Source organism: Sinohyriopsis cumingii, chromosome 11 (genome assembly GCF_028554795.1).
Source record: "Sinohyriopsis cumingii isolate HCF-2022 chromosome 11, ASM2855479v2, whole genome shotgun sequence".
NCBI classification, from domain to species: Eukaryota; Metazoa; Mollusca; class Bivalvia; order Unionida; family Unionidae; genus Sinohyriopsis; species Sinohyriopsis cumingii.
In genome coordinates this window covers 36,636,789-36,661,696 of record NC_142971.1, presented here as the reverse complement: position 1 = coordinate 36,661,696, position 24,908 = coordinate 36,636,789, and the positions used below count along the sequence as shown (strand labels likewise).

The 24,908-nt window shown below is 36.7% G+C and overlaps 2 protein-coding genes across 2 annotated transcripts in view; both read left to right on the top strand.

Moving 5' to 3' along the window:
• LOC149787921 (cadherin EGF LAG seven-pass G-type receptor 2-like) overlaps positions 1-13,031 on the top strand; it is an 80,747-nt gene extending 67,716 nt beyond the window's left edge. Inside the window, exons 8-11 of the mRNA XM_089974170.1 lie at positions 846-1,600; positions 3,612-3,764; positions 9,220-9,374; positions 9,661-13,031. Of these exons, the coding sequence (XP_089830296.1) occupies positions 846-1,600; positions 3,612-3,764; positions 9,220-9,374; positions 9,661-9,773 (1,176 nt within the window). The 3' untranslated portion in view covers positions 9,774-13,031. The remainder of the gene's footprint in view (positions 1-845; positions 1,601-3,611; positions 3,765-9,219; positions 9,375-9,660) is intronic.
• Positions 13,032-15,376: 2,345 nt separating this feature from the next.
• On the top strand, positions 15,377-21,037 carry LOC149787920 (uncharacterized). Its single transcript, XM_089974171.1, has 3 exons — positions 15,377-15,534; positions 19,221-19,454; positions 20,739-21,037. Exons 1-3 carry the CDS (start codon positions 15,462-15,464, stop codon positions 20,972-20,974), a joined length of 543 nt encoding a protein of 180 aa, XP_089830297.1. The 5' UTR covers positions 15,377-15,461; the 3' UTR covers positions 20,975-21,037.
• Positions 21,038-24,908: the final 3,871 nt, after the last annotated feature.

The window sequence follows — 24,908 nt, the reverse complement described above, 5'->3', positions numbered from 1 at the left end:
CAGTAATAGTATCTGACGAATACTGTGTTTTGAATCTGCTAACCATGTTGCAAAATTGCAGGTTTGTTTTAATTTAAATGGAAAAAAAATGGGTGAAAAAGATAATCTATGTCATTATTTGTACAGAGACTAGGAAATCCCAGTCGCGGGATTACATTTTATGTCTCCCCACGAAGCTCTGCAGAGGAGGGTGGGGTGACAAATAATGTAACTCGATAACTAGGATTTCCTTGTCTCAGTCCAAACCCCAAAAAAGATTATATTAGTCCAATACTGAAAGTTCAGTAGTACAGAAAGAATGTTCAATTAAAATTGGTCTTAGACTTTTGGCGGAGCTCATGTACATTTCTATAATATTTCGCGATGAAACATTTCGTTCCCTTGAGGTTTATATTCCTGTGTTAAAGTGTTCACCTTTTAATGGTTTTAAAGTTTGTAATAAAAAACGTAATAATATGACTGTATGCACTGTTTAATTGGACATTTAAATGAATGAGCAGACAATTTAGACAATAACTGTATAAGAAAAGGAACAAAGTCTATAACAAATGTGTAAAAGTTGACGCTTTTACAGTAGTGGATGTGCCTGAAGTCATAGTTTTGTTACTTTTAAGGAAAGACAAACCAGCAAAACTTAATAATTATATTTTCCCCCACAATATTTATTGTATGCATATTGTTTGAATTTGTTTTTATTTTATTTGTTTTCCAGATAAAGTAATATTGTATTTACAAACTTACAACACCCTATGTGTGATAGAAACAAAACGTATATGTTGCAAAATGAGCGAAAAGTGAGACTTGTTTCGTTCCTTGATAGCTTAAATAATTTTGTCGATTTTCAGGCTGGAACTTCTATTGGTACTATTTCTGCCCTTTGTGCCGACCCCGACTCTCCAAACGGAGATACTAGACGATACACCATTCTTTCCAGCGCGTATTCGTCTTATATTACCATTTCATCAAGTACCGGGGACCTGTCTTTCAACCAGACTTGGGACTATGATACTAATCTCCCTACCTCCATCAATCTTACGATCAGGTGTTACGACAATTCCAATGTATACGATGACGAAACATTGACGATGTATTTTACTGATGTCAATGACAACGATCCCGCTTGTTTCCCGGTTACTAATCTCTTCAACATCTCATACCAGACCGCAGCCAACACCACTTTTTTGAACCTCATTTGCAACGATATCGACAGCGGGGAAAATGCCAAGCTAAGTTACGAGATTGTGGGTTCCGGGTATGGGAACACCTACTTTCAAGTTGATAGCAACGGCACAGTCTCGCTAAAAGCTCAAATAAATATCACGTTCGACATCGCATTTAACATCACGATAACTGTGTCAGATAACGGAACAACCGTGCGCACGATATATAACAGCATTACTTTCAACTACACTGGCCCGCCATACGTCAACATCTTTATTGGAGTCAATCCATGCTTTTTATGCACTACAACGGCATGGACGCTGCTATCCGTTGGTGCATTCGTGGTGTTGGCCTTATTGGTTGGCGCCTTTACCTGTCTGGTTCTCCGTTGTTGTCATGCCGGTGAAATGTGGAGAATCAGAAACATGAAAAAGAAGAGGTGAGTCAACATGTGTTTGTTTTCCTGCGACACGTTTGCAACCATTTGCAATTTCTATGATCCGTTTGCCATCTGGGATCTAAAATTATTTCACCTCATCAAATATGATTATGTTTTAATTCTCTTTAATAACTTGTATTTTGTTTTTGTTGAAAATACTTCCAGTGAACATAAGATAATTTCCGTGATTGTGAGATAGGTCAGAGTTACAGGTCATGGGGCAAGCGATATTGTCAGATCGACATTATTGAAAGAAAGACTATACATTCGTTTTTCTTTTCTTTCTTTTTGTTGTATAAACTATATCTCTGACGGGATCATATATATATATATATATATATATATATATATATATATATATATATATATATATATATATATATATATATATATATATATAAAATGATTCTTGCTCCTGTGAGTCGTTGTTGGAAAAGATGGAGATGTTTGTGGTAGTTGTCATGGTATGAATTTATTTAAAATACACATTTACTATTTTTTTATCCTCTGTAATTTCATGCAGTTGCTGCGCAATAGATGTATTTGTATGTGCTGTTAATTAAACCTGCATACACCAGTTCGATTAAATAACTTTACCGATAATTTGTTTGTTTACGTTGCTCATAAGTATTGACATTGCATTTCACCTACGGCGAAGAATTTAGCATATGCTGCCTGTCGTCAAGATCAATAACATAATTAATTTGTTTTTTTTTTTAAACACAAGCGGTTTTATACAGAATATGTCGCCAGTTTTAAACCCCCGAAGGGCGAACGTTACTTTTTGTCTGATAATGTGGGCTCGTGCGTTAAGTTAATACTCTTGAATTATCTTGTTTTATTACAACAATATACCGATTACTTCCAGTACCTCGGGAAGACCTATGCAGCTTGGGAGAGTCAGAGGTTTACACCAATCAGGGGTACCATCTTAATGGCCTAAAATCGCGGTTGATCAAAATTGGATACATCATTTTAGTGGTCGGAACTTCTCTAAAATGACGCAACCGAGATCACGGATCATACATTTGCAAAATGAATTGAATTAGTCCGAGATCTCAGATGCCAGATCTATCTTCCAACAGCGTAAATAGTTGTTTATTAGTCCAAGACTTCAGTTGATCAATCTTGAGCTCATGTTTCTGTTTTCAAGACAACGATCGACAAAGTATGATCTCTTTAATTTTGTTTAAATCTTTCAAAGTACGATACAAATTATGCACAAATGGGACTTTAGTGAACTACGATACAAATTATGCACAAATGGGACTTTAGTGAACTGATCTGAGATTACAGTCGATAATATTATCTGATCCTGACATATAAATATTGAGTGTCAAAACCTTTCTCTTAGATATGTCGAAATTTTTGTGAATAGATTATTAAACTGAGGTCAGGAATCTGCAGTTGCTATTAACTATCTTTATAATCGGCTTCTTTTGCGTAAGAAAATATTTATTGCGTCTAAAATATAGAGGCATTTAGAACTATTTCATGTTGTCTGACAATGTAAATAGATTTATTAGGTCCATCCAATTAAAATCTGTATATATATGCAAGAAACCTGATTTCCGACCCTTTTAACCTTTGTATACTTATGAATTTCATAATGATTCACTCTTTGAAAATTCATTTTACCATGTGAGCAACATGGGTATCTTTGGCAGAGGTTGTTAGTTTTGAAGTCTCCGGCCGGCCATGATGATAGGGTACGCATTCGTTTGAAAAAATCCAAGTAGTGACCCTTAAGATTATCTCTCTCCCTACTCCTTTCTTTTCTGCACCTTTTAAGTTCGATCTGATCTGCTTACATTTTGTAGCATTAGTCTTGACCTGATTTGATTTATGATGAATTTGTTGTACACATCGGGACAAATTTATATTACATTTGGGTCGAAAGACTTTGTGTTGATATGTAGATGTTCAGAAGAAAGACTAAAATTAGATCTGTGTTTACAAGTTCTACTTCTTTGCATCATAACTGCATTATTATATCGCTCTTATTTGTCAGAGTTGGAAATAAAAAGAAAAAGAAGGAAGAACCAGTAGCAACTGACGAAATTAGTCACAGGACTCGGATTGACCCTGACGATCTGTACATGCTCTACAGGGCCAGGTACAGGATGGACAAAGATTACATCCGGGAAGACTCCATGGCAAGAGAGTAAGTGCCTATCCTATGTTTATTGTTGCGTCCATAGTCTAGGTCACCAAGATGTACGTCAAGCATCGGAATGGGGACAAACATCATGGAGCTTTCTAATATTTTAGTTTTAAATTTTAGCACAAGGTTTAAATATATTTTCATAACGGTAACTGGTTTGATGATGACAACAGTCATAAATCACCAGGATGCTCATGTTTTATAAGAAGGAAGACAAAAGACTCTGTGACAGTTGGGAATCGACATTCTGAAATGTCCTAGCGTATGAGATACTGCCATGTATGTGTTAGATTATTTTACAGCAGGAGGCTCTAGTACGTTTGTGACCGTTTTATCAAAACTTTATCGGCAAGAAACTTGAGATCAAACTTATAACCACCAAACAGCAAATATGATAATCTGTGTGCTTCAGTAGTATAATAGTCGGAGTTTGATATTTTGTTTATCGAACATGTCCGAGTCTTCTTTACCCCACCATTTTTAACCCTTTTTTTCCAAAGCGAGTGCAACGCAGGGAATACCCGTGAGCATACAAACACGGGATCTCTCGACTTTGCAATCGGTATTGTGAAAAAATTTGAGTGTGTAGCTTTTGGGGGAATTAAATCGTCCATTCAGTACTGCATTCAAGCAGTCACGAAAAAGGTGAAATCACTGTTTAAAGTTGAATGCGTCATCTCGTTTCAAGAAAGAGACTCAAAGGTGCTGTATGATTTTTCAATTACGTAACTGGAGCATCTTGATCAAGTAATCAAGTTAGGAATCACTTTAGAGCGCGTGCGACGAAAACTCGGAGAAGAATATAATTGGAAGTGTGAAATGTCATTATATGATATTGTGCTAGAAAATGAGCAGTGAAGACAGCAAGGGTATCAAAATGATCAGAAACGGCAGCGAAGATCACCAAGTGCAAGTCAGTTAAATAATGCCTTTGACCTATAATATATAAATGTTACTCATTAACTGACCACCGCATAAGCAAAGCAGCGCAGAAAATTTGGGAGAATTCTCAGAAGCCATTTCTATGTCCAAATAAAGCAAAACCAATAACTGAGTTAGACAAGCACTCCAAAACGTGAGATGTTGCTGTATACAAACGTACAAAGTCTGGCTGTGTTCGTGTTGGTGCAGTACTTAGTGATGCGTTATTTGAATTCATCTGGGCCGATACCGGTTTGATGGAAATTCTGTTCTGGTTTACAGGTCACTGTTATAAAGATTGGAAACAAAGAAACCTGTTTACAAAATCCTGATTTACAACTTCAAATACAAAAATGTGGTACGTGGCTAGATGGACTCTATAAAATTTCAACGTATCATCTAGAATATCTGCCTCGCCTAATCATTTATGTACCACCGTATGCACAGAATGAGGTAAATCAACGGCGATTGGAAAACGTGTGTTTTGCAGCCAAACATGCTATTACGAATACCGTAAATATCATAGGTTTCAAGACACGTCATCAGCTATGCCGACCATGTGGATCTGTACGTGATTATTATTGTGCGAGCTGGTTCAAACTTGTCAACGTGAATGTAGTAAATGTTGTTGACGTCATTGAGGTATAAGCCAACAACGGTGAAGAGGAAAATGAAACCAAGTTCTTACCGATTGAGGCCTTGCGTTCGTCGTTGTCCTTCGAAGGCATTTAGCCGTCAACTACGCGCGCGAGAACAACGTTAGACCCTCAATAACGCTTAATAACAAAGCCGATATCGGTTAAAGTTGCGCCCGGTGTGGAGCCAAAAGGAATGATTATGTTCATACGTAGAAAAAAAATCAGAAGTGATATCGCAGCTGCATTAAAAAAACTATCCTTGGTGCTGTGGTGTAAATATTTTTGGAAACAATTTCTGCGGGCATGCATGATAACCCACCTAAGCTCGGACCAGAACCTGTAAACCGCGTCAATACTGCATGTTTCCGACATCATCTCGCATATAAAGCATCTTAAGATATATGCGTTTATCAATGACATCAAATCAAATCTCATCCATGAATTTAACGCAAACGTGGAACCAGTTGTCGAAGAAATGATCGCCAGATGGATTGTCAACGAAGGCATGTAGGCAAAGATTGTTTTCGGTTGTCAAAGTCCACTCATTGGAAACAAAGCCTTGAGATAATAAACATGAAAGCTGGAACATGGTATATGGAAACTGAACCGATGATGTGCAAAGATTCAGAAGTGTGGCAGACGAGTTCACGTGGATCGCTAACATGACCACTTTTGGACAGGTTGTTCCAGGTAAAACATTTCTCGGAGCCGTTCTTGTTTTATTGACAAAACACTATGTGGGAGTTTGCCGTAGACATGCTGAGGACACGGCCATTATGAAATGATTATACCGCACACGCTCTAAACGATTTTTTGCGCATTAATACATACAGGAATTTTTATTCACGATCACTTCCGAGAATAGGTGACGCAGCTTCTGTCGGTCATAGCAGGTTGAACACCGAGACCACAAGTGGGAGTAGGTTGAGGCCCGCTAACGCGATGCGGAAGAAAACTGTAAGCAAAGGCTCCACCTCCAATTGCAAAGATGCTTTGTTGGTGCTGCCACTTGCGTTGGATTTGGTCGATACAATTTGGTTTGGTGCGTGTTTGTACCTGGTTAACTGGGAGGCGACAATTTAATGCCACTTACCCGGTATGGTCTGTTGATGAGTTTACGACCTCATACCGGATTGATATTCCTGGGCAACGAACACGCTGTTATCTGGCATAATTGGGCAAACGAGCGGTAAAACCACCGAGTAGAGCATTTGTGCGAGAGGAATTATAATTAATTCACGTGAATATACAATTACCGACCACTGGCACATTCAGCCCGTGTTAGACCTGCGCTGGGAGACTCTAACAATATGACTATACATTGAGATCGACCAGAGATTTAATGTATGCTACGACGATTGTACGATACCTGTGACAATTACTTGTGTTGTCAGCTTGAGAAACCTCATTTTGCACAATATTTTTCCAAAACTTTCTCCGCTATATTATCTGGGGATTGTTCAGAGTCACGCCAAGACTACTTGTGGGCCTGGGTTCGTGCGCTGCACTGATTGCTAAATAAGTCACAGTGCGTGTCGTTGACAGTGTCGGTCGAAAAATATGGGAGAGCAGGCGGTTTTGTTAATTCCATCTCGACTACGACGTTTAGCACGGCAACCAAAGGTGGCTACGCTTCCATCCACGGCAGCAATACCCGTATCGGTCAGTATAAATCTTTGTGAAGCTTCTCAGCGACATCTGGCTGAGTTAATGCAAGCCAGTACTGATTCGAGCGTTGAAAATCTGGCAATGGGGAGCGTATTATGGCTACGAAAAAGGTATTAAGCGAAACTGATAATGTATTAATGATGATTCAGTTCAAAGATGTATCCAGTCCCGCGTGTAACATGGATGTGCCTCTGTTGCGAGATTGAGGCATCCAAGATTTTCAGTATTATTCGTATGCAGCAAGGATCCACTATCAACAACAACGAATAGAATTACGTATAAGCGCTTACGTGTAGGTATTTTCTGCCGTATGAGGACTTCATGGAAATTGGGATAAAACTTGTTCAGGTCAAGGTAACCATTACACCCGAGGTACCAAAGTTGGATTTGTCAACAACGACACCGTGGTGTTTTTCAAGAGCGCACAATATCTCATCGACGGAACGGAGATAGAAACACACGTTTGGAAAACGTTGACGTTGCCACGACAATTATCGGACTCGCAATATACAGCAACGATTATGCGATATCTGCTGACCCAACTATGATATTTTTCAAGGATAAAGTCGATAATGCAGATCATTGCTCGCATATCTTTTGTAAACTTGCACAACCTACTTTAGTGAACCAGCTAACCCTGGTATGTCCGGCATACCTGATATTGGCGATGACTCTACACTGTTTGTCGCTAATGACGATTTGTATGACAATGGATTCGCGCAGCATCAAGCACAACTTCGTGGAAACTCATTGCTGTTAGCACCTAGCACAACTTCGTGAAAACACATTGCTGTTTTCGTGTGCGATTTCTTGGGTTTTGCAGAGATGTCCACAAGGCTGTTTTCTGAGCCAAACAGGTCAGTTGTGCGATGATATTAGTCCGGTTAGGAGTGCCTGAAGTTTCTCCGTGGTTAAGATGTCATATGGAGTCCTCCGGAGTAATTTTGCTTGACTTCAAGAACAATGAAGTATGACGTGCATATCACAAGTTGTGGTCATACACGGGCCAGGATCAAAACAGCGACACAGCTCTGCAAATTTTCCTGAAAAGACTTCACTACGTTGTACCTGATTTATTACTTTTCGTTGGAGCCAGTTATAGATGTCATGATTTGATTCTCAAGACTTTATTGTTGCAGGGCTCGGGTGGCCGAATGATGGTCATTGACGCACCTGTTATAAACTCATAGTGGTTTTCATAAACTCTGAATTGAACGGTTGAACTTGTAAACCCGCTCTGAACCTTACAAAATGTTACCAGTTCCGTTACCCGATATCGTGCTTGCACGATGCATAGTTAACCCGTTCGCTAAGTCGAGCGACCCCGTGTTTGTATGCTCAAGAGTAACTCCCGCGCTGCACACGTGTTTGAAAAATAATGGTAAAATCGTGGGGTAACGAAGTTTCGGACCCTGATCACTGAAAACATCTCAAACTCCCAGTGCTGTATTACTGCTCCCGTTTCATTTATGGCTCATACGCTACTTGAGGAAAATATGAAAATTCATTGATTTTAACGTAACTCCTTTTCGGAGATGTGAATGTTAAAACTCTTGGACTTTGAGCTTGATCTAAAGTTTCGTGTTCAAAATTCTCGGGGAGTGCGAGGCCAGGACTATTGCTTAGGCAGAGCAAACTATTCATACGTGCGTATCTTATCCAACTCCTCCCCATAACATTATTATTATTATTATTACTATTATTATTATTATTATTATTATTATTATTATTAAAAACATAACAATAAGAAGAAAACGAAAGTGATGACACTGATACAAAGTTTATTAAATTATATACTTTGGCATGTACAAATCTTGATTTGAATTCTTAGATGTTGTAGTGGGAATACCAAGTACATGTAAACTTCTTTCAACAACGACAGCAAACCGCAAGTGAAAAAATAAATAAAATAAAATTACAAAATAATGATGCTAATTGCAGCCGAATGTACACCAAACCTAAAAGTCTGTCTATTCCTGTCGTAACTATCGAAAAGCACACAAGAATCCACAAACAAGCATCAACATAGTATGATAACAGTAAAAAGACTTTGCAAGCTGAAAGTTTAACAATATTTGTATGTATCAGTCACGTCTTTAGTAGCAATTAATTATTCTTAATTTCATTTTTACAGTGGTTTTTCATTGCTAATTTGTTTTGTTATTGTTGATTGTATTAAAAATAATTACGTTCCATTGTATATTATTCCACTTTTATTTTATCTTAAGCATTGGAGAAGGCGTTTCATCACCTATCCCTGGCAGTTACTTGAGGTCTCCGTCACCTGATGCAGCAAGATACGAGTACCACGCCCGAATTCAGAACTATTCTCCAGTCCCATGGGCACTTGGCTCTCAAGGGGTTCAGGAGCAGAATAGAAAACGTAAGACCCGTATACGGTACACTGGCTTCTATCAGGTTACTAAGTAAAAGACCAATAAACACGATATCTGTACATAACCGCTGTTCGATGCATACATACCGTTCTATTAATACATGTTTTTACTTACTCGATCACATACCTACCTTATTGGAATAGTTTGCCTTTTAATTTACTTGTTTTATTTTCATAATTTCTTAGAACTATGACAAATTCGTAGATAGAAAGACCAGTGCGCATGTCAGTGCCTGACGATTGCTAAAATGCTTTTAAACTATTTCATTTTCAGAGGATGAAGTAGTTCTTCTTCCACCTACGCCTGAACCAGAAAGAAAAGCTCAAAAAAGAGCGAGGTCTCCAGTAACTCTAATTGAATATGCCGCCATCCATGAACGATATTAATGTTTTTCGAGTTAAGAACGCCTTTTCGTGGCTGCCTTATACTTGCATATAACATTGCTTATTATATGACATACAGAGAGGAAGGGTTATATCAGATGACACGTATCTTTAGTATCGTAAGAGAGAGCGTTGTATGATTTGTATGATGCTAAAACAAAGATCATGTTTTCTTCAAAAGAAGCATACGTCGGTAACTGGATAATACAAGTTCACCCTCTTTATATTAAACATTGCTTGATCTTAACTTCAGTATCATATTTATAAAGTGCTAATTATACTGATGTCTTTGTCACCGTACTTACTACATTTTGAGATACCATTTTTATATGTAGACTTAATTTCGAAGGAGAATATTTATTGTACTTTCAAAGGACTTTATAGAATTATAGAATTTAATTTTTTTCTCAAAGTTACAGATATTCATGATTTTGTGACTATGTGACACTTGTGCACATGAGTGTGTGTGTGTGTGTGTGTATGTGTGTGTGATACACTTTATCTCGTAAGACGTGTTGTTAACGCTATCAGAAATATGTCACTCATGTTTGAATCATATTTAGTTTGAATGTCCTCTGTCGACATAAGAAAAACTTTTTATCAAGAATTGTGTACTTTTTTGTTAGATAACGTGCTTTTGGGTTGTTTTCCTTTCATGTTATCTTATGTTCATTTTCTTATATGATTGACATAAGGTAATCAGCAATTATTGACATAGACTCGGTGATCGGTTTAATTTTGGTTTACTAAAATCTCATATACTTTTTTGTAATTTGACGCTTGTTGAACAGTGACATTAATTATATTTATAGATATTCATCAATTAACAGTCAAATTACAAATTCAGAGATTTTCGAGTCACACAACCAAAGTAACCATTTCGAATGAACGAAATCGCGTCTGATTGGTTCACCGATACAGGTGGAAAAGCCAGCACATATGCCGATGTACTCCGGTATTTTGAAAAGAGTACAAGGAGAGCAGAGGCTTACATTTACAGATAAGTGAATACCTGAAATAGAAACCATGAGAATCCGAGTTTGCAAAAAATAGATTCCCGTTTACAGTAAGAAAAGCTTCAGTGAGACATTACTGAACAAAATATAGTCGCATAACATTTTTATCATCCTTGTACTTTTTTTATGGTACATGACATTAAAACTTAAAAGTGTTGCAGTGCTGTGAAATCATAACCAAATAAAGCCAAACATTTGTTTGTTTGGCTGCCTATGTAACGTTATCAAAATACTGCATTTTTCAGAGAGATAAAAAAAGGTTTAAAGTGAATGCTGTTCTTGGGAATCTTTAAATACAAACATTTAACTGATCGGTTTCTTAATTGATACCATGGCTAATTTAAGCCATTTCCGTATAATAACTTTTATACTGCTACATTAACGAGGCAATAAGGACCATTAGATTAGAAGTTCCAGAGCCTGGGATAAGCTGCCCAACACATTAAATTAGAGGCTCACAGAGGCTGGAATAGCCTGCCCAACACATTAAATTAGAGGCTCACAGAGACTGGAATAGCCTGCCCAACACATTAACTTAGAAGCTCCAAGAGGCTGGAATGGCCTGCCCAACAAATTAACTTAGAAGCTCCAAGAGGCTGGAATGGCCTGCCCAACACATTAAATTAGAGACTCACAGAGGCTGGAATAGCATGCACAACACATTCAATTAGAGACTCACAGAGGCTGGAAAAGCCTGCCCAACACATTAAATTAGGGGCTCACAGAGGCTGGAATAGCCTGCTCAACAAATTAACTCAGAGGCCCATATAGCCTGGAATAGCCTGCCCAACAAATTAACTTACGGACCCGTAGAGCCTGGAATAGCCGGCCGAACACATTGAATAAAAGGCTCACAGACGCTGGAATAGCCTGCCCAACACATTAAATCAGAGACCTCCAGAGCCTGGAATAGCCTGCCTAACAAATTAACTTAGAAGCTCACAGAGGCTGGAATAGCCGGCCCAACAAATTAACTTAGAGGCATATAGAGCCTGGACTAGCCTGCACAACAAATTAAATTAAAGGCCCATAGAGCCTGGAATATCATGCCCAACAAATTAGATAAGAGGCTCCCAGAACCTGTAATAAACTGACCAACAAATTAAATTAGTGTTCCCAAAAGCTCAGTTCTTCCAACGAATTAAATTAGAAGCCTCCAGAGCCTGGAACATCCTCTAGAGCTTGGAACAGCCTGCCAAGCAAAGTACACTAGAGGCCTCCAGAGCATAAAACAGCCTGACCAACGAATTAAGAAGAATCTCTGCTTTGAAAGAGTTCAACGGACTGATTCGAACATGGTCAGCGTCTCACTGTAAATTTGTTTTGTGTCGTTTCATTAGCGGACAGTGGCAATCAGCTGTGTAAAGTTCGACGAAGAATTCTTTCCCTTTTAAATCCGTTCTCATACTATTATGTAATTTTCTTATTTCTTTATTTATTTTAAATTTAAATTGGATCATAGCACCGGATATTTTGATATCTTAATTACTGATATGGTCTTTGTGTATGCATTTTACTGACAATATTGTAATATTTCTTATCTAAATGTTCTCATGTTTGCATTTTGTGATGAATCATACGTATACATACATTTATTAATAAAATGTATGCGCATATACATATTATATATATTGTTATTTTTAAACTCGTGTTAAGATTGACATTTTAATCGATATGTACTGTTTTATTGCAAATATGTTACCAGCTGTTATCTGTTCGTTTTGAATACGTAGTAGCCGTTTTATTTCGCGTTGGTAAATTTATCTTGTCCAGAGCTGATGTTATTAAGTTACACAGACTACCAACATTAAAACCCCTCCGGTGGCCTAGTGCTTAGAGCGTCCGCTTCGGAAGCGGGAGGTCGTGGGTTCGAACCTCGGCCGAGTCATACCAAAGACTTACAAAAATGGTACTAACAGCTGCTTCGCTCGGCGCTCAGCATTAAGAGGTTAGTGTTAGGACTGGTCGGCCTAGAGTCAGGATAATGTGTCTGCAGCATGATGTCCCAGTGCTCTAGCCAACGCTATAAACTGCCACTCTGCAGACATCGTAGCGATATGACTGAACAATTGTTAAAGCTACGTTAACAATCCTAATCGCACACCAATATTAAATAAATGTCCTCTTGTGTCTTGTATCTAGCTAATGTTGATGTTAGTCTACCATTGTAACATCCTCGGATTTTTCCATTCTTTGCAAGAAATAACTTCGGAATTAAATAATGACAGCTTTGAGCTGCCCTCAATCCTGTTGTTGTTTTTATGTCATAATAACTTCATAATGTTACAAGAAATAGATCATGTGTCATCACTAAGCAGTAGCTACAGACAATCGAAACCGGATGTGTTCTTCGAATTTTTCATTACAAAGTTTCAGGAAGAACATTGAAAACTGTATGTACAGGTATTCCATAGACTGTTGAAAAGATGACAAGTGTTTATTTAAAAGCCCTAGCATGTTATAATACTCTGGTCTTCGTACATCTAGCCGGATGTTCGTCCATCCAAGACACACCAATTTGAGAAGTATCACTACAACTTCCTCTGAGACTCTTTCATTGTCAAATTTATTAGACTTGCATTCGAAAAAGACGAGGATGTTCTGAATGGTTGGGCTACACACTCCACATAGCTGGGAACGTGCTTCACGCTGAATGGCCAATGACTTTGTCACTTATTTGCCGAAGGGTCATAAACTTTGAGAAAATGATATCATCTCAGTCAATTTCCCTCTTCTCTCGAGTACATGTAGTGTGTCAAGAACAGAGTGCTTCAGTGTGCCATCCGATTTGATTTTGCTTTACTTTCGCTTGTATTTATATCTAACTCAAATATGAATGTTTTGATTTTGAGAGTAGAAGCATTATTTTAAAACTAGCTTTCAAAAATGGTCAATCATTTGAGATTGTTAATGCAGAAATAACTTAAATCTGAGATGAAATATTTAATGGATTAATTATAATAAATTGTGGCAGCTATTTCTGTTCGGGTTGACAGAGCATGGAGATAATACGTATCTAGACGTTTCTTGAAAGCTTCCATCGGAAATTTATTTATGTATTCCTTAATTTGTTGGCTTTGCTAATTGACCTGGTTTAGGAAACATACATTTTTTTCGCCTGAAATTCACTTTCATTCCAACTGTCTCTGAAAGCAAATATGGATGTAAAAAAACTATAAAATAGTGTGAAAACATTTTATCCAGTACAAAAGCCTGTTTAAACCTCTGCATAAATCAGACATCATGTGCGTATTTATTGATCCACACACCGTGTTACGATTCTATGGCCTTAAACTAAGCAACAGAAGAAAGCAAAGCCAACAAGTTAAATACAATCAACAAATTATTTTTCTAACTTACAACGTGAAAATTTAAAAAGAACTGACAGCATAGTGAATTAATCCCAACTAATCCTAAATGTTCTATAACTTATCCAAAAGTATAGAATGTTCTGAATGAATTCCAATTATCTTGAATGTGTTGAAGTGCCAATAGTCTTATTTGAGCTCGTGCATCAGTAGTCTTGATGTATCACAATGATATAATCTATAATCACAATGATATAATCCATAATGTCTTTGACTGAATTCACAATAATCCCAAAGTAGTGTTCTTGTTAAAAATGTCAATGATAACTTTGTATTTCCAATGCATAATTTGCAAATAAGTGATTCCTCTCAGATAATATCTGAACACAACTAAAATCTCTGATTATAGATTCATAAAGACTGATATTGCAAACAGGAATTTATAATTTTGTTTAGTTCATTCTTATATACTAAATGTCGCCTGACGCATACATATTTTCTAGAAAATCTCGCTAACTTGTAAACAAGGTCAGGGTTCTGGAACGTCCTTAGTTCTTAAATGAGGTTAGACATTGAACTTAAATATCAGTAAACAGTTTATTTATAACATCGAAACATGACGCGTGTAACCACAAAACTCTATCCCCAATCACGGACAAAAGTCAAGCACATACACAATGTTAATTAATTTTGCATAACTGACAAAACTAGTTTCGTAACTTATCTAAACATGAAATATGTCTGGATATAATTATTTAGAACAGTCCTCCACCTTTATTATGATTCAGGATATGAAGGTTTAGGAGCACTAGGATACCTTATACATCTGTCTGCCAGTCTGTTTGTTCGTACGACAACATTCTTTGTATTAGTTCTATAACTTTTCAATTATTAAAATGTCCACCAGTCTATAACTTTTGGACCGTTTTGATATTTTATGAAACAAGTATTGACAAAGAGTATATCATTGTTTGCTGCAGTACCATACCAGGGCGCATCTCTCAAAAAGTCAATTTCATAGTGAAGTCAAAATACAAATTTTCCCCTTTTCTTGTACTTCAAGTGCCCGCTAAAGAACTTTTGGACATAATTGGTAATTCAGCGATAGGTTTTTCCTTTATTCAGCATACAATATTAAATGATTAGATCACTGGTTGCGCATTGGTAGCAGATGGTCACGCTAGAGGGACAATATCGCCTGCCGCCAGCTACATCAGTCAGTATTTTGACAGAGTTGGCGAGACTACGAAAAAACTATAATTGCTATAGGGCATTGTGCAGGGTGTATTAATACTTCATCTACTTTGATGCGTTTCAAATGTGATAGGCTGCAGGACGGAGTAATTTGCACCCTATACTAAGCAAAAATGTTTGTTGCATACAAAATTATTGTACTGACCATATCATTTTCCGGGGTATTTGCTGGTACCGAGATTTCTGGTAAGTGAGCCGCTAGTAAAGAGGTTATGATATTGTAAAATCGCATGTATATACTGTCTTTTTCTTTACACATTATAAACTGGATGAACATAAAATTACAGGTTTGGAAGGTTATGATAGACTGATAATGAAAAGTCTAAAATTTAGTAAAAGAATATTTTTAAAGCTTATCTTACTTGTAATTAAAAATAGAGACTATGTTCTATTTATTCATTTTCAGTCCGTTAACAGACTCGATACACTTATTACTGAAAATAGTTGTAGAATTGGGGCTGGTATGGTTTTTTTCCATGCAGAAGCTTGCATCATTGATGGATCTATACAGAGACACACATGTCTGATCGTGAGTATTTATGAATGTACTGTTATTGAATTTAATTGTTGGGGTTGAAGTGATACCCTAATTCTTGAAGTTCGTCTGTTGCCAAGCTATTCAGTTGGGAGGTAAGAATATTTTGAAGGTTGTCAAGTTATCTAGTTGGGAGGTAAGTAATTTTTAATTTTGCAGGTTGTCAAGCTATCCATTTTGGAAGTAAGTAGTTTTTGTACGTTGTCAAGTTATCCAGTTGGGAGATAAGCAAGTTTTGCAGTTTGTCAAGCTATCCGGTTGGGAGGTAAGTCATTTTTGCAGTTTGTCAAGCTATTCAGTCTGGAAGTAAGTAGTTTTCGCGCGTTGTGAAGCTATCCAGTTGGGAGGAAAGTAATTTTTGCACGTTGTCAAGTTTTTTTCCCCTCAGTTGTATATAGTTGCATCGGACAGAAATATTGGGAATCATTTCATTCTGTCATATTTAACATTCAATGTTCTACTTCGACACTGTCATTTGTGCACAGATTTTAAATTCGAAAGTCAAGCAAGTGGATCACGCTTCTCTTAGCGCAATGCGTTGTTCTAGCTAGTAAGTAATTTCTAAGAATCATTGCACAACTCAAAAAAAGGAAACGCATTTACATGATATAGTGAGTTATGAATAGAATACGTTGATATGTATTTAAAGTCTAGCATGAATGAGTTCTTGATTTAAAAATAAGATGCAAAAGTCCGTAATATCCCTACATCTTTGTATAAAATCACATTTAACAATTCAAATGGTGGTGCAGGAAAACATATTGATTTCTGTCGATCAATAAGATCTTTTAAACCAAATTGTAAAAAAATTGAATGTAATGCATATAAATGATTGCCATGCAGAACGAAGGTAAACAATTTAACGGAAGAAACTATAACATTTTCAAGCAATACCTGACTTTTGCAGTTTACAAAACGGTATAAATTTCTCGAGTGAAATTGTGGACTTGCAACAATAAATTACCAGTATAAAAAGGGCGTTAGGAAAATATATCAAAAGATGGTACGCAGTGTAACCTGTGTGAAAGGGCAGAAGTGAAACGAGTTTCAAGTGATTTCTTCCACTTTCTATGCATGCTTCTTATTTTTTGTTTGAAATTGACGCATATGTACCATACAAGTTTGTACTTCTTTTTGTACTATGCCTCATCTTTTCATTAATAACAACAGTGGAATTTTTAGTACATGGTGAAGTTTTCTTTCCAACATAAATAAAAAAAAGTTCTATAGTTTCAAAACTGTTTCTTTGTCTATTGAATATAATGTGTCTATGAATGTGTAATTTGCTTTTTATCTGTATGAATTATATACGCACCAGACAAAAACAAAGTAACTCTGTCTATCTGGCTCTCTGTTTTTCTGTCTGTCTCCCTCTGCCCCGGATAGCCGATTGGTGAAAGCGCTCTGCTTAACCGATCACTTCCAAGTCACCTCTGTCGGTATGGGTAAGTATCTAGATCCTGGTCAATGTATGTGAGAAAGCTTGCCAGTAGATTCCCGTGGGTCCTTGGTTCTTGCCGTGTTTTTACCAGGTTCCCTCCAAGAGTTATACATGCTGCCATGTATTGCCTATAGTGTACAGAATTTGACGACAAGCCAAAAACAACAAAACCAAAACACACTCTCTCCCTGTTCTCTGTCGTCTCTCTGACTGTTTGTCTCTCTCCCTCTATGGCACTGATTGATTGATTCTCACATCAATACGTTGCGCCACCTTTAATGAAATTTATTTTCTCTTATACCATTTGCGAATGGATTGAGAAGTGTTATATTAATACAACTGCGTCTGGTCTTTTCTTTTCGACACTGCATTTGCTTACACACGCATTATTTATAATTTACCATCAAAGTCACTTTCTTTACTCGCAACGTCGGAGCTTAAGGATAAAAAAGAGTGTTATTAATCGTTACATAAAGGTACATAACTGGAGAGTGTTTTAAGTTTTGAGTTAAAATGTGAAGAAATTCTTTATGATAAACTAGAACAATATTTGAGTCTATACTAGTGTAGACTACTTCCTTTGAGAGTTACTTACAAACTTATTTAACCTTTTTCGTATTTTCTTTCCATTTCTTCTGTCTCTTTTCTGTGTCAGATACATGAACACATATTTACTTTTACAGCCTTTTCAATCTTTTACATACATTCAACACAAGCACAATACACTATATTCTTTTCCCTCACAATACATTTCTTTATTTATGAAAGCAATTCTACAAATTGTATTTTTTCTTCAGTTCCTCCTTTTTATTTCACTGTTCCTTCTATTGCCATATAGTGTACATACGTGTAAAAAGTCAGCAGCAGGAAACTTCCAAGGTCCCATCTTGATTATGAAAAACTCGCCTGAAACCGACAGTGGCGAATCTTTTTCTTGTCCCTTGTTTTCTTGTGTACTTTCCTTTGAGAAGAAAAAAGACGGAAAATCAAAGGTTGCGGAAACTCGAGCTTTGCTGCATTTTCTTTTCACTAGAGTCATCCAAAGAGATAAACGTTATACCTAGTCATGCCAATAGATAACTTCATGAACCAACGTTTTTCAAAAAACATTTATGTTCATATATATATATATATATATATATATATATATATATATATATATATATATATATATATATAATCATAACGGATCCTTTAAACATGAATGTAGTTGTGTACAATTTGAGCATAAAACAGATAAAATATGCATGTACCTTTCACGGCATGTAACATTGCATACATTAATAGTGACACACTTTACTCCAGTGATTTAATTGTTTACAACCAAGGCGTAAGAGTGAAAAACTCAAGCTGCCTTTTTTCTCTGGCGGATACCCCATAATATACTAATATTATTTGATCATTCATAAAAGGTCTATTTTCGGCAGGTGACAGATTATTCAACAAGTAAACATTCGGGACAAACTCTTTACTGAATGTTTAATCGTATGCATTTATTTGTCATGGATTTTTCTTTTTTGTGACTTTCTGAGCTCTGTAAAGGGGCTAAACGGAATTTGCCTTAATGTGTAAAACCGAGATAAAACTTATTTCATCCGGAAGTATCGCACATATAGATCATAAGGTGGAGATACTGACGTTATCAAAACGAGGTAAATATTATCAAGTATTCCAGATATTCAGAGATTTGCTCCATCATGTTAATTGCCTGACAACACACATATTAGGTAATTGCATATTTCTTTGCTCTGGCATATTTCTTTGCGATTGGATGTTTCTTTGCGATAGTACGTTTCTTTTGCAAGTTTATTTTGCGATTGCATGTTCTTTGTGCTGAAGGGATTAACGATCCTTATTCTTCATTAGTAAATGTAACTAAATAACTTTTTACGACAGGACCCGATTTCTCTGCAAGCGAGTGGTGTTCTTCGGTAGGAACAGGAAGAATTCCCGACCCCATCCATTGTCAGATGTACTTTGACTGTAACGTAGTCTACAATGAGGTTCCACCAGGACTGGAACAACATCAGGCGGAGTGCCCCTATCCCAATCTGTTTTCAGAGGAAACTTTCCAGTGTGAGACATTTGACACGGTTAAATGTGCAGACAGAATAGAACCAGTCAATAAGTGTAAGTAAAATATATAGCAGTACATAACGTGAACCCAACAGCGAATAACACAGACTTAAATGTGCCTTCCCATAGAGCACGTCATGTCTGGAACTATGTTGCTCGTACGCATTATACCCAAATATGTAAGACAACTCCGATTCAAATGTAATTCAGTATAGCAAGGTTTAGAAGGTATGCTTAAATATTCTCCAAAAGAAACCTAATTTTAAAAGAAATATCATTGGAAAAACTTTGAAACAAGATGATTGTTTCAGAATTAGACTTTTGAATATGTATGCGTGTATGCAAACGGAATGCAATAAATGCATGATTTCAGAGTAAACGCCGATTCAAGGGTTTTACAGATTTCCCCTAGTTTTTATAGAATATTTAAAATCTCAGGAAACAGAGTGAGATTTGTGCAATCTATAAAAATGACTTGGGAAATGCTGATAATTTTATTTCTGAAAATATTAACGTTGCAGATTACCTATATGTACGAAGATATGGCAAGTATTCTTGGACTGTTATAAAGTTTAATAATTTTGTCCTAGTACAATAATTTCATATTATAGTTCAGATGACAATTCAATATTCACATTTACCATTACATGATGGTGATACAATGGCATATAACGTATTGAGAAATACGTAAAACAACCCATTACATGATCGTCATACAATGGCATGTAACGTATTGATAAATACGTAAAACAACCCAAAACTATAGCAAAGACAGAAGAGAAAACGAAAGCAGAGAAAAGTAAAATCTACATACGTTGACGAAAGTTAGGAATCCGACTACATCTCCTGTGCCTATGTGTCTGAACACGTTACGCATGCACATATACCTCTTAACGTTTGGAAATCTGTCCTTGCTTTCCTTTTTTGGGGATACTTTTGGGGTCTTCACATATTTTCCATTGTCGATAGTGGACACTACATAATAACGTTATAGGTATTTGGTCTGAAATGAGACACATTTTAGTTATAAACCTCCCATTTCAGAAATATACGTTTTCACGGCCAGGAGACCACATATGTGTGAGGTATTATTTCTTGAAAAAGAAAATAATCCTGGAATACTTGTGTTTTGGTATCGAAGGTCCATTATTCATGATGTCGTCCTGCTATTAAATTTCCGATCTTTTATGACAATCATTGACTTTTAGAAATACATATTAATATTGTACTGACGTCAAGTCAACTTACAGAGAGTAAATAAGGAACACAAGCACACCGAATATACAGCAGGTCACAATTATTATTATTATTATTATTATTATTATTTGTCTCACACAGGCGATTACACCATGAACAAATGCAATGGACCCAACTGCCAGCCTTGTGAGATATACTACCCCAAATGTGAGGGGCTCTCTGACGGATTTCATGCCCATCCAATGAAACGCGACAGCCCCTATTATATAGAGTGTTATAAATCAAGGTTAATCAGTGTCCACGTGTGCCCTACTGACCCAGATGGTCGAATAATGCTTTTCTGGGAGGAGAATGGAAATTGCACTGCAATGACGTAGACAACAACAAGGGCACCCACACAATCTGTGTGAGCTGAAGAATTAAAGCTTGATGTCGTATAATTGTTTTAGTCTTTTGTCGTATTATATTTATTTTATAATTTCATTACTGACCACAATGCAATGAATAATTGTCGTGATGAATGATTTACATTTGGTTGATTCCCAACTCAGTAAGATCATGAATGAGGAAAGTACTCCTCATTCATCGCCAAGGTCTTGATAATCGCACGCTTTGATTTTACCATGCATTTTGCGTACAATGGAACCAGTTCATTTGCGTTAAGAAGATTATGTATGTATGTATGTATGTATGTATGTATGTATGTATGTATGTATGCATGCATGCATGCATGCATGCATGCATGTATGTATGTATATATGTATGTATGTATGTATACATGCATGTATGTATGTATGTATGTATGTATGTATGTACGTACGTATGTATGTATGTGTGTATAGGTATAAAGGTCAAAGATCGGTGATACTGTCATAAAGAAATCTGAAAGAAATATTGTTCGAGAATAATCTTCTATAAACAAATTCTGTGAAAGACTCAAACATCCTCAATAGCTTTCCTAGTAAATTATTTGTTAAGCTAACATATCCATCACAAAGCTTAAATCTGAGACTAAGTGTTGAAAAGAATGCTTAACGACATAAAGAAATGAGATAAAATTCTCTACGTGAGATCAACATGTCGCTTTCAATTTAACAGCTAGTGTGTTTCATGTCAGAGAAAATGGCGTCTGCGCGTGGAAATAATTTGAATACAGCAATGTCACTGCAGGACCAGATCAAGTAATATGCTGAATAGATACGATATGTAGAATGCCATTAGAGGTTTACTTGATATTGTAAGAACCACAATCTGGACAGGAAATGAGCGAAAGGGCAACATGGACGCCTGACATTTATTGAATATTTAACAATGAAACACAAACACATTCCATTAAGATGCTTTATTTTTTAAAATCTCAAATTAACCTTACAAGAGACATAAATCAATAGTTTGCAGTGGAATTCAAGTATTTTTTATGAGTTGGGAACAATTGCACAACTAGTGTATTGACAATTAAGACCGAGAAACGCAAACTCTATGGTGTTCCCATAGATAACTGAAGAAACGTAAATATCACATTTTTGAGAGTTAAATAAATAAACACAACAATGGAGACCACACTAATTTAACAGGGAAGTATATACACCCAGCATACCAAGAATGCGATTTGGATTTAAATATTTTAAATACGTACAACTGTTTATTCAAAACTTGTCCTCTTATGACAGTAGCTTATTCATCAAGAAGGTCATAAACACAAATAATTTCCATATAAAAATAGGTAAGAATAATATCCGGGATTTCATAACTGAGTGTTGAAAGAAGAAAACGAAATAAGTTTCAGGTCCAGAACCTTTAACACCTAGTTCAATAAAGAAACAATTCTGAAAACTACAGTTTTATAAAAGAATTAATGATGATGAATTTTTCAAATCAACTTCATGATCTACTTTTCCTGTAACATATATTCATTATGAATAATAACATTATTTCTATTACTACAACTTTTCGACTATGAAATTCCGCACTGAAGCACTCAGCTAGTTAGCTCACGAGAATAGTCTGTTGTGGTTGTACGGACTCACCAGGGAGTGACAGTCTCTGTTGCATCAGCCACACTTAAAGGTGGTGTCTTGGGTTCTCCCATTTTGTTGGTCCTAATTGCAACTGTTCTTTGTCGCACATAAGAAATTTCCTCTTGAGCTGATGCCTCCAGCAACTTCGGTCATGTGCACTTGGTTCCCAGCTGTTCATATATATATATATATATATATATATATATATATATATATATATATATATATATATATATATATATATATATATATATATATATATATATATATATATATATATTTATTTATTTTTAAACCATGACGTCTCTCTTGCACATGTCTATGAAGTGCAGGTGTGCGCAACCTGGCTGCCTTTTGCTAGATGCTAGATCGCTGTGGAGGATATAATTTGGAATGCGCCCATCATCCAGTCGGTGTACATGTCTAAATTATCGCAGGCGACGTTGTCATAGCAGTGTGAACATACTATGGATATGTGCACACTCCAGAAGATCTGTGTTGAAAACTTTATCCTTCCATACGATGTCGATGATGCATCAAAGGCAGCATGTATGAAAGCTGTTTAACCTTTTTTCTTGATGTAAGAATAATGGCCATGACTCGCTGCCGAAGAGGAAGCGTGCTGATGGCGCAGGCTTGGTACATTCGTATTTTGGTTTGCTCTGTCAGGTTCCCGTTGAGCTCCAGACCATCTTGCTCCCTTTAGACTTCACCAAAGCGGCCTTTTCAACGCTGGAGATGAGTTCTGCATCAAGAGAGACGTTGTCAGTGATGGTAGACCAAAGAACTTGCTGACAAACCTCAAGTTCGTAAATATTGATGTCGATGGAAGGTGTCTCCTCAGCAGCAATACCAATAGGTATCGTGTTTTTTTCTTCAGATTGATGGTAAGCCCGACGTCCTGGCGAGCTTGTGAAAATTAGTCAATGAGGTTTTGATGATGAGCCTCTGTGTGGCTTGTCACTAGCGAATCGTCAGTAAGCAATATGTCACGAATGAGAACTTTGCGGATTTTGGTTTTAGCTCTAAGTCGTGCGAGATTGTACACTTTTAAACCTGACTTAGTGTGAAGGCAGATTCCCTCAGTTGATGAGCCAAAGGAGTGTTTCAGTAGGAGAGAGATGAATATCAAAACAATGTAGGGACAAGCGCACATACTTGGTTGACTCCAGAGCGTATTTCAAACGCCCATGAGGCTAAGCCACCAAACTGAATTGTGCCATGCATGTTTTGATAGAACGACTGGATCATGATATGGATATGTGGGGGAAATTTGATTTGTTTCCAACAGCTTGAGCATTTTTTCCCCGCTGACAAGATCGAATGCCTTTGTGAAATCAATGAGGGATATCTAGGGGGGTCTTCTCTTTTCATGTACTTCTCTTGCAGGTGTCTAAATAACAAAATCAAGTCGTTGGTGAACAAGTCTACTCTGAAGCTGTACTGTGGCTCAGCGTAAACTCCATTCGCAAAGGTAAGAGTTCTGTTCAGGATAATCCAGGCAAACACACTGCCCATGATGCTAAGGAGGTAGATGCCGGGATAGTTGTTGCAATCGTTCCTGTCATTCTTGTTTTTGTAGGGTGATAATATTAGCATCTCTCAAATCTGGTATATGTGCGCCTACCTACCCACCAACCCACAAAATGCATGCATACATACATGTATACATACATACATACATACATGCATGCATGCAAACATGCATGCATATAGACATACATACATACATACATACATACATACATACATACATACATACATACATACATACATACAACCATACATACATACATACTAATTATTTGACTTCTTGCATCTCTTAAATGCACGGGGAATATATACAGCTATGCTATTAATAAACTCTCTTTGCATTTGTTATATTTCTGTACAATAAATTTAATTTTACATTGCCTTGATCTTTAAAGAAGATTATGACTGGTCATGCCCATTTATCTGTGATAAGTGTTGCTCCATTTTATTTAGAGTGAAAGTATTCCACAATCTGTCATACATTTCCTGTCAAACGTTTCTGCTACATATGCTTATTATCTAAGTAAGAGATAGCATAAAAGTTTGCATGTTAAGCAGAATCTTAACTTTGCTGTTGTAGAACTCTGTTCCTTGACCAAACAATTTCGCAAGCTGCCATATACCATTTTGAGTTTTCACCTTTTCTGCCCTAACATATTTTGGGATAATATACATCACTGTTAAAATGTACTTACATCTAGTGTTGTATATTTCATAAACCTGCATGCATTCTTGTGCAGAGAAAGATCTCGCTTCCTTG

Excerpts from the sequence above, each read along its gene's own strand:
- LOC149787920 (XM_089974171.1), top strand. The coding sequence starts at position 15,462 with ATGTTTGTTGCATACAAAATTATTGTACTGACCATATCATTTTCCGGG. Across the intron at positions 15,535-19,220 it reads TGCTGGTACCGAGATTTCTG|GACCCGATTTCTCTGCAAGC; the intron begins GTAAGTGAGCCG and ends TTTTTACGACAG. Across the intron at positions 19,455-20,738 it reads AATAGAACCAGTCAATAAGT|GCGATTACACCATGAACAAA; the intron begins GTAAGTAAAATA and ends TGTCTCACACAG.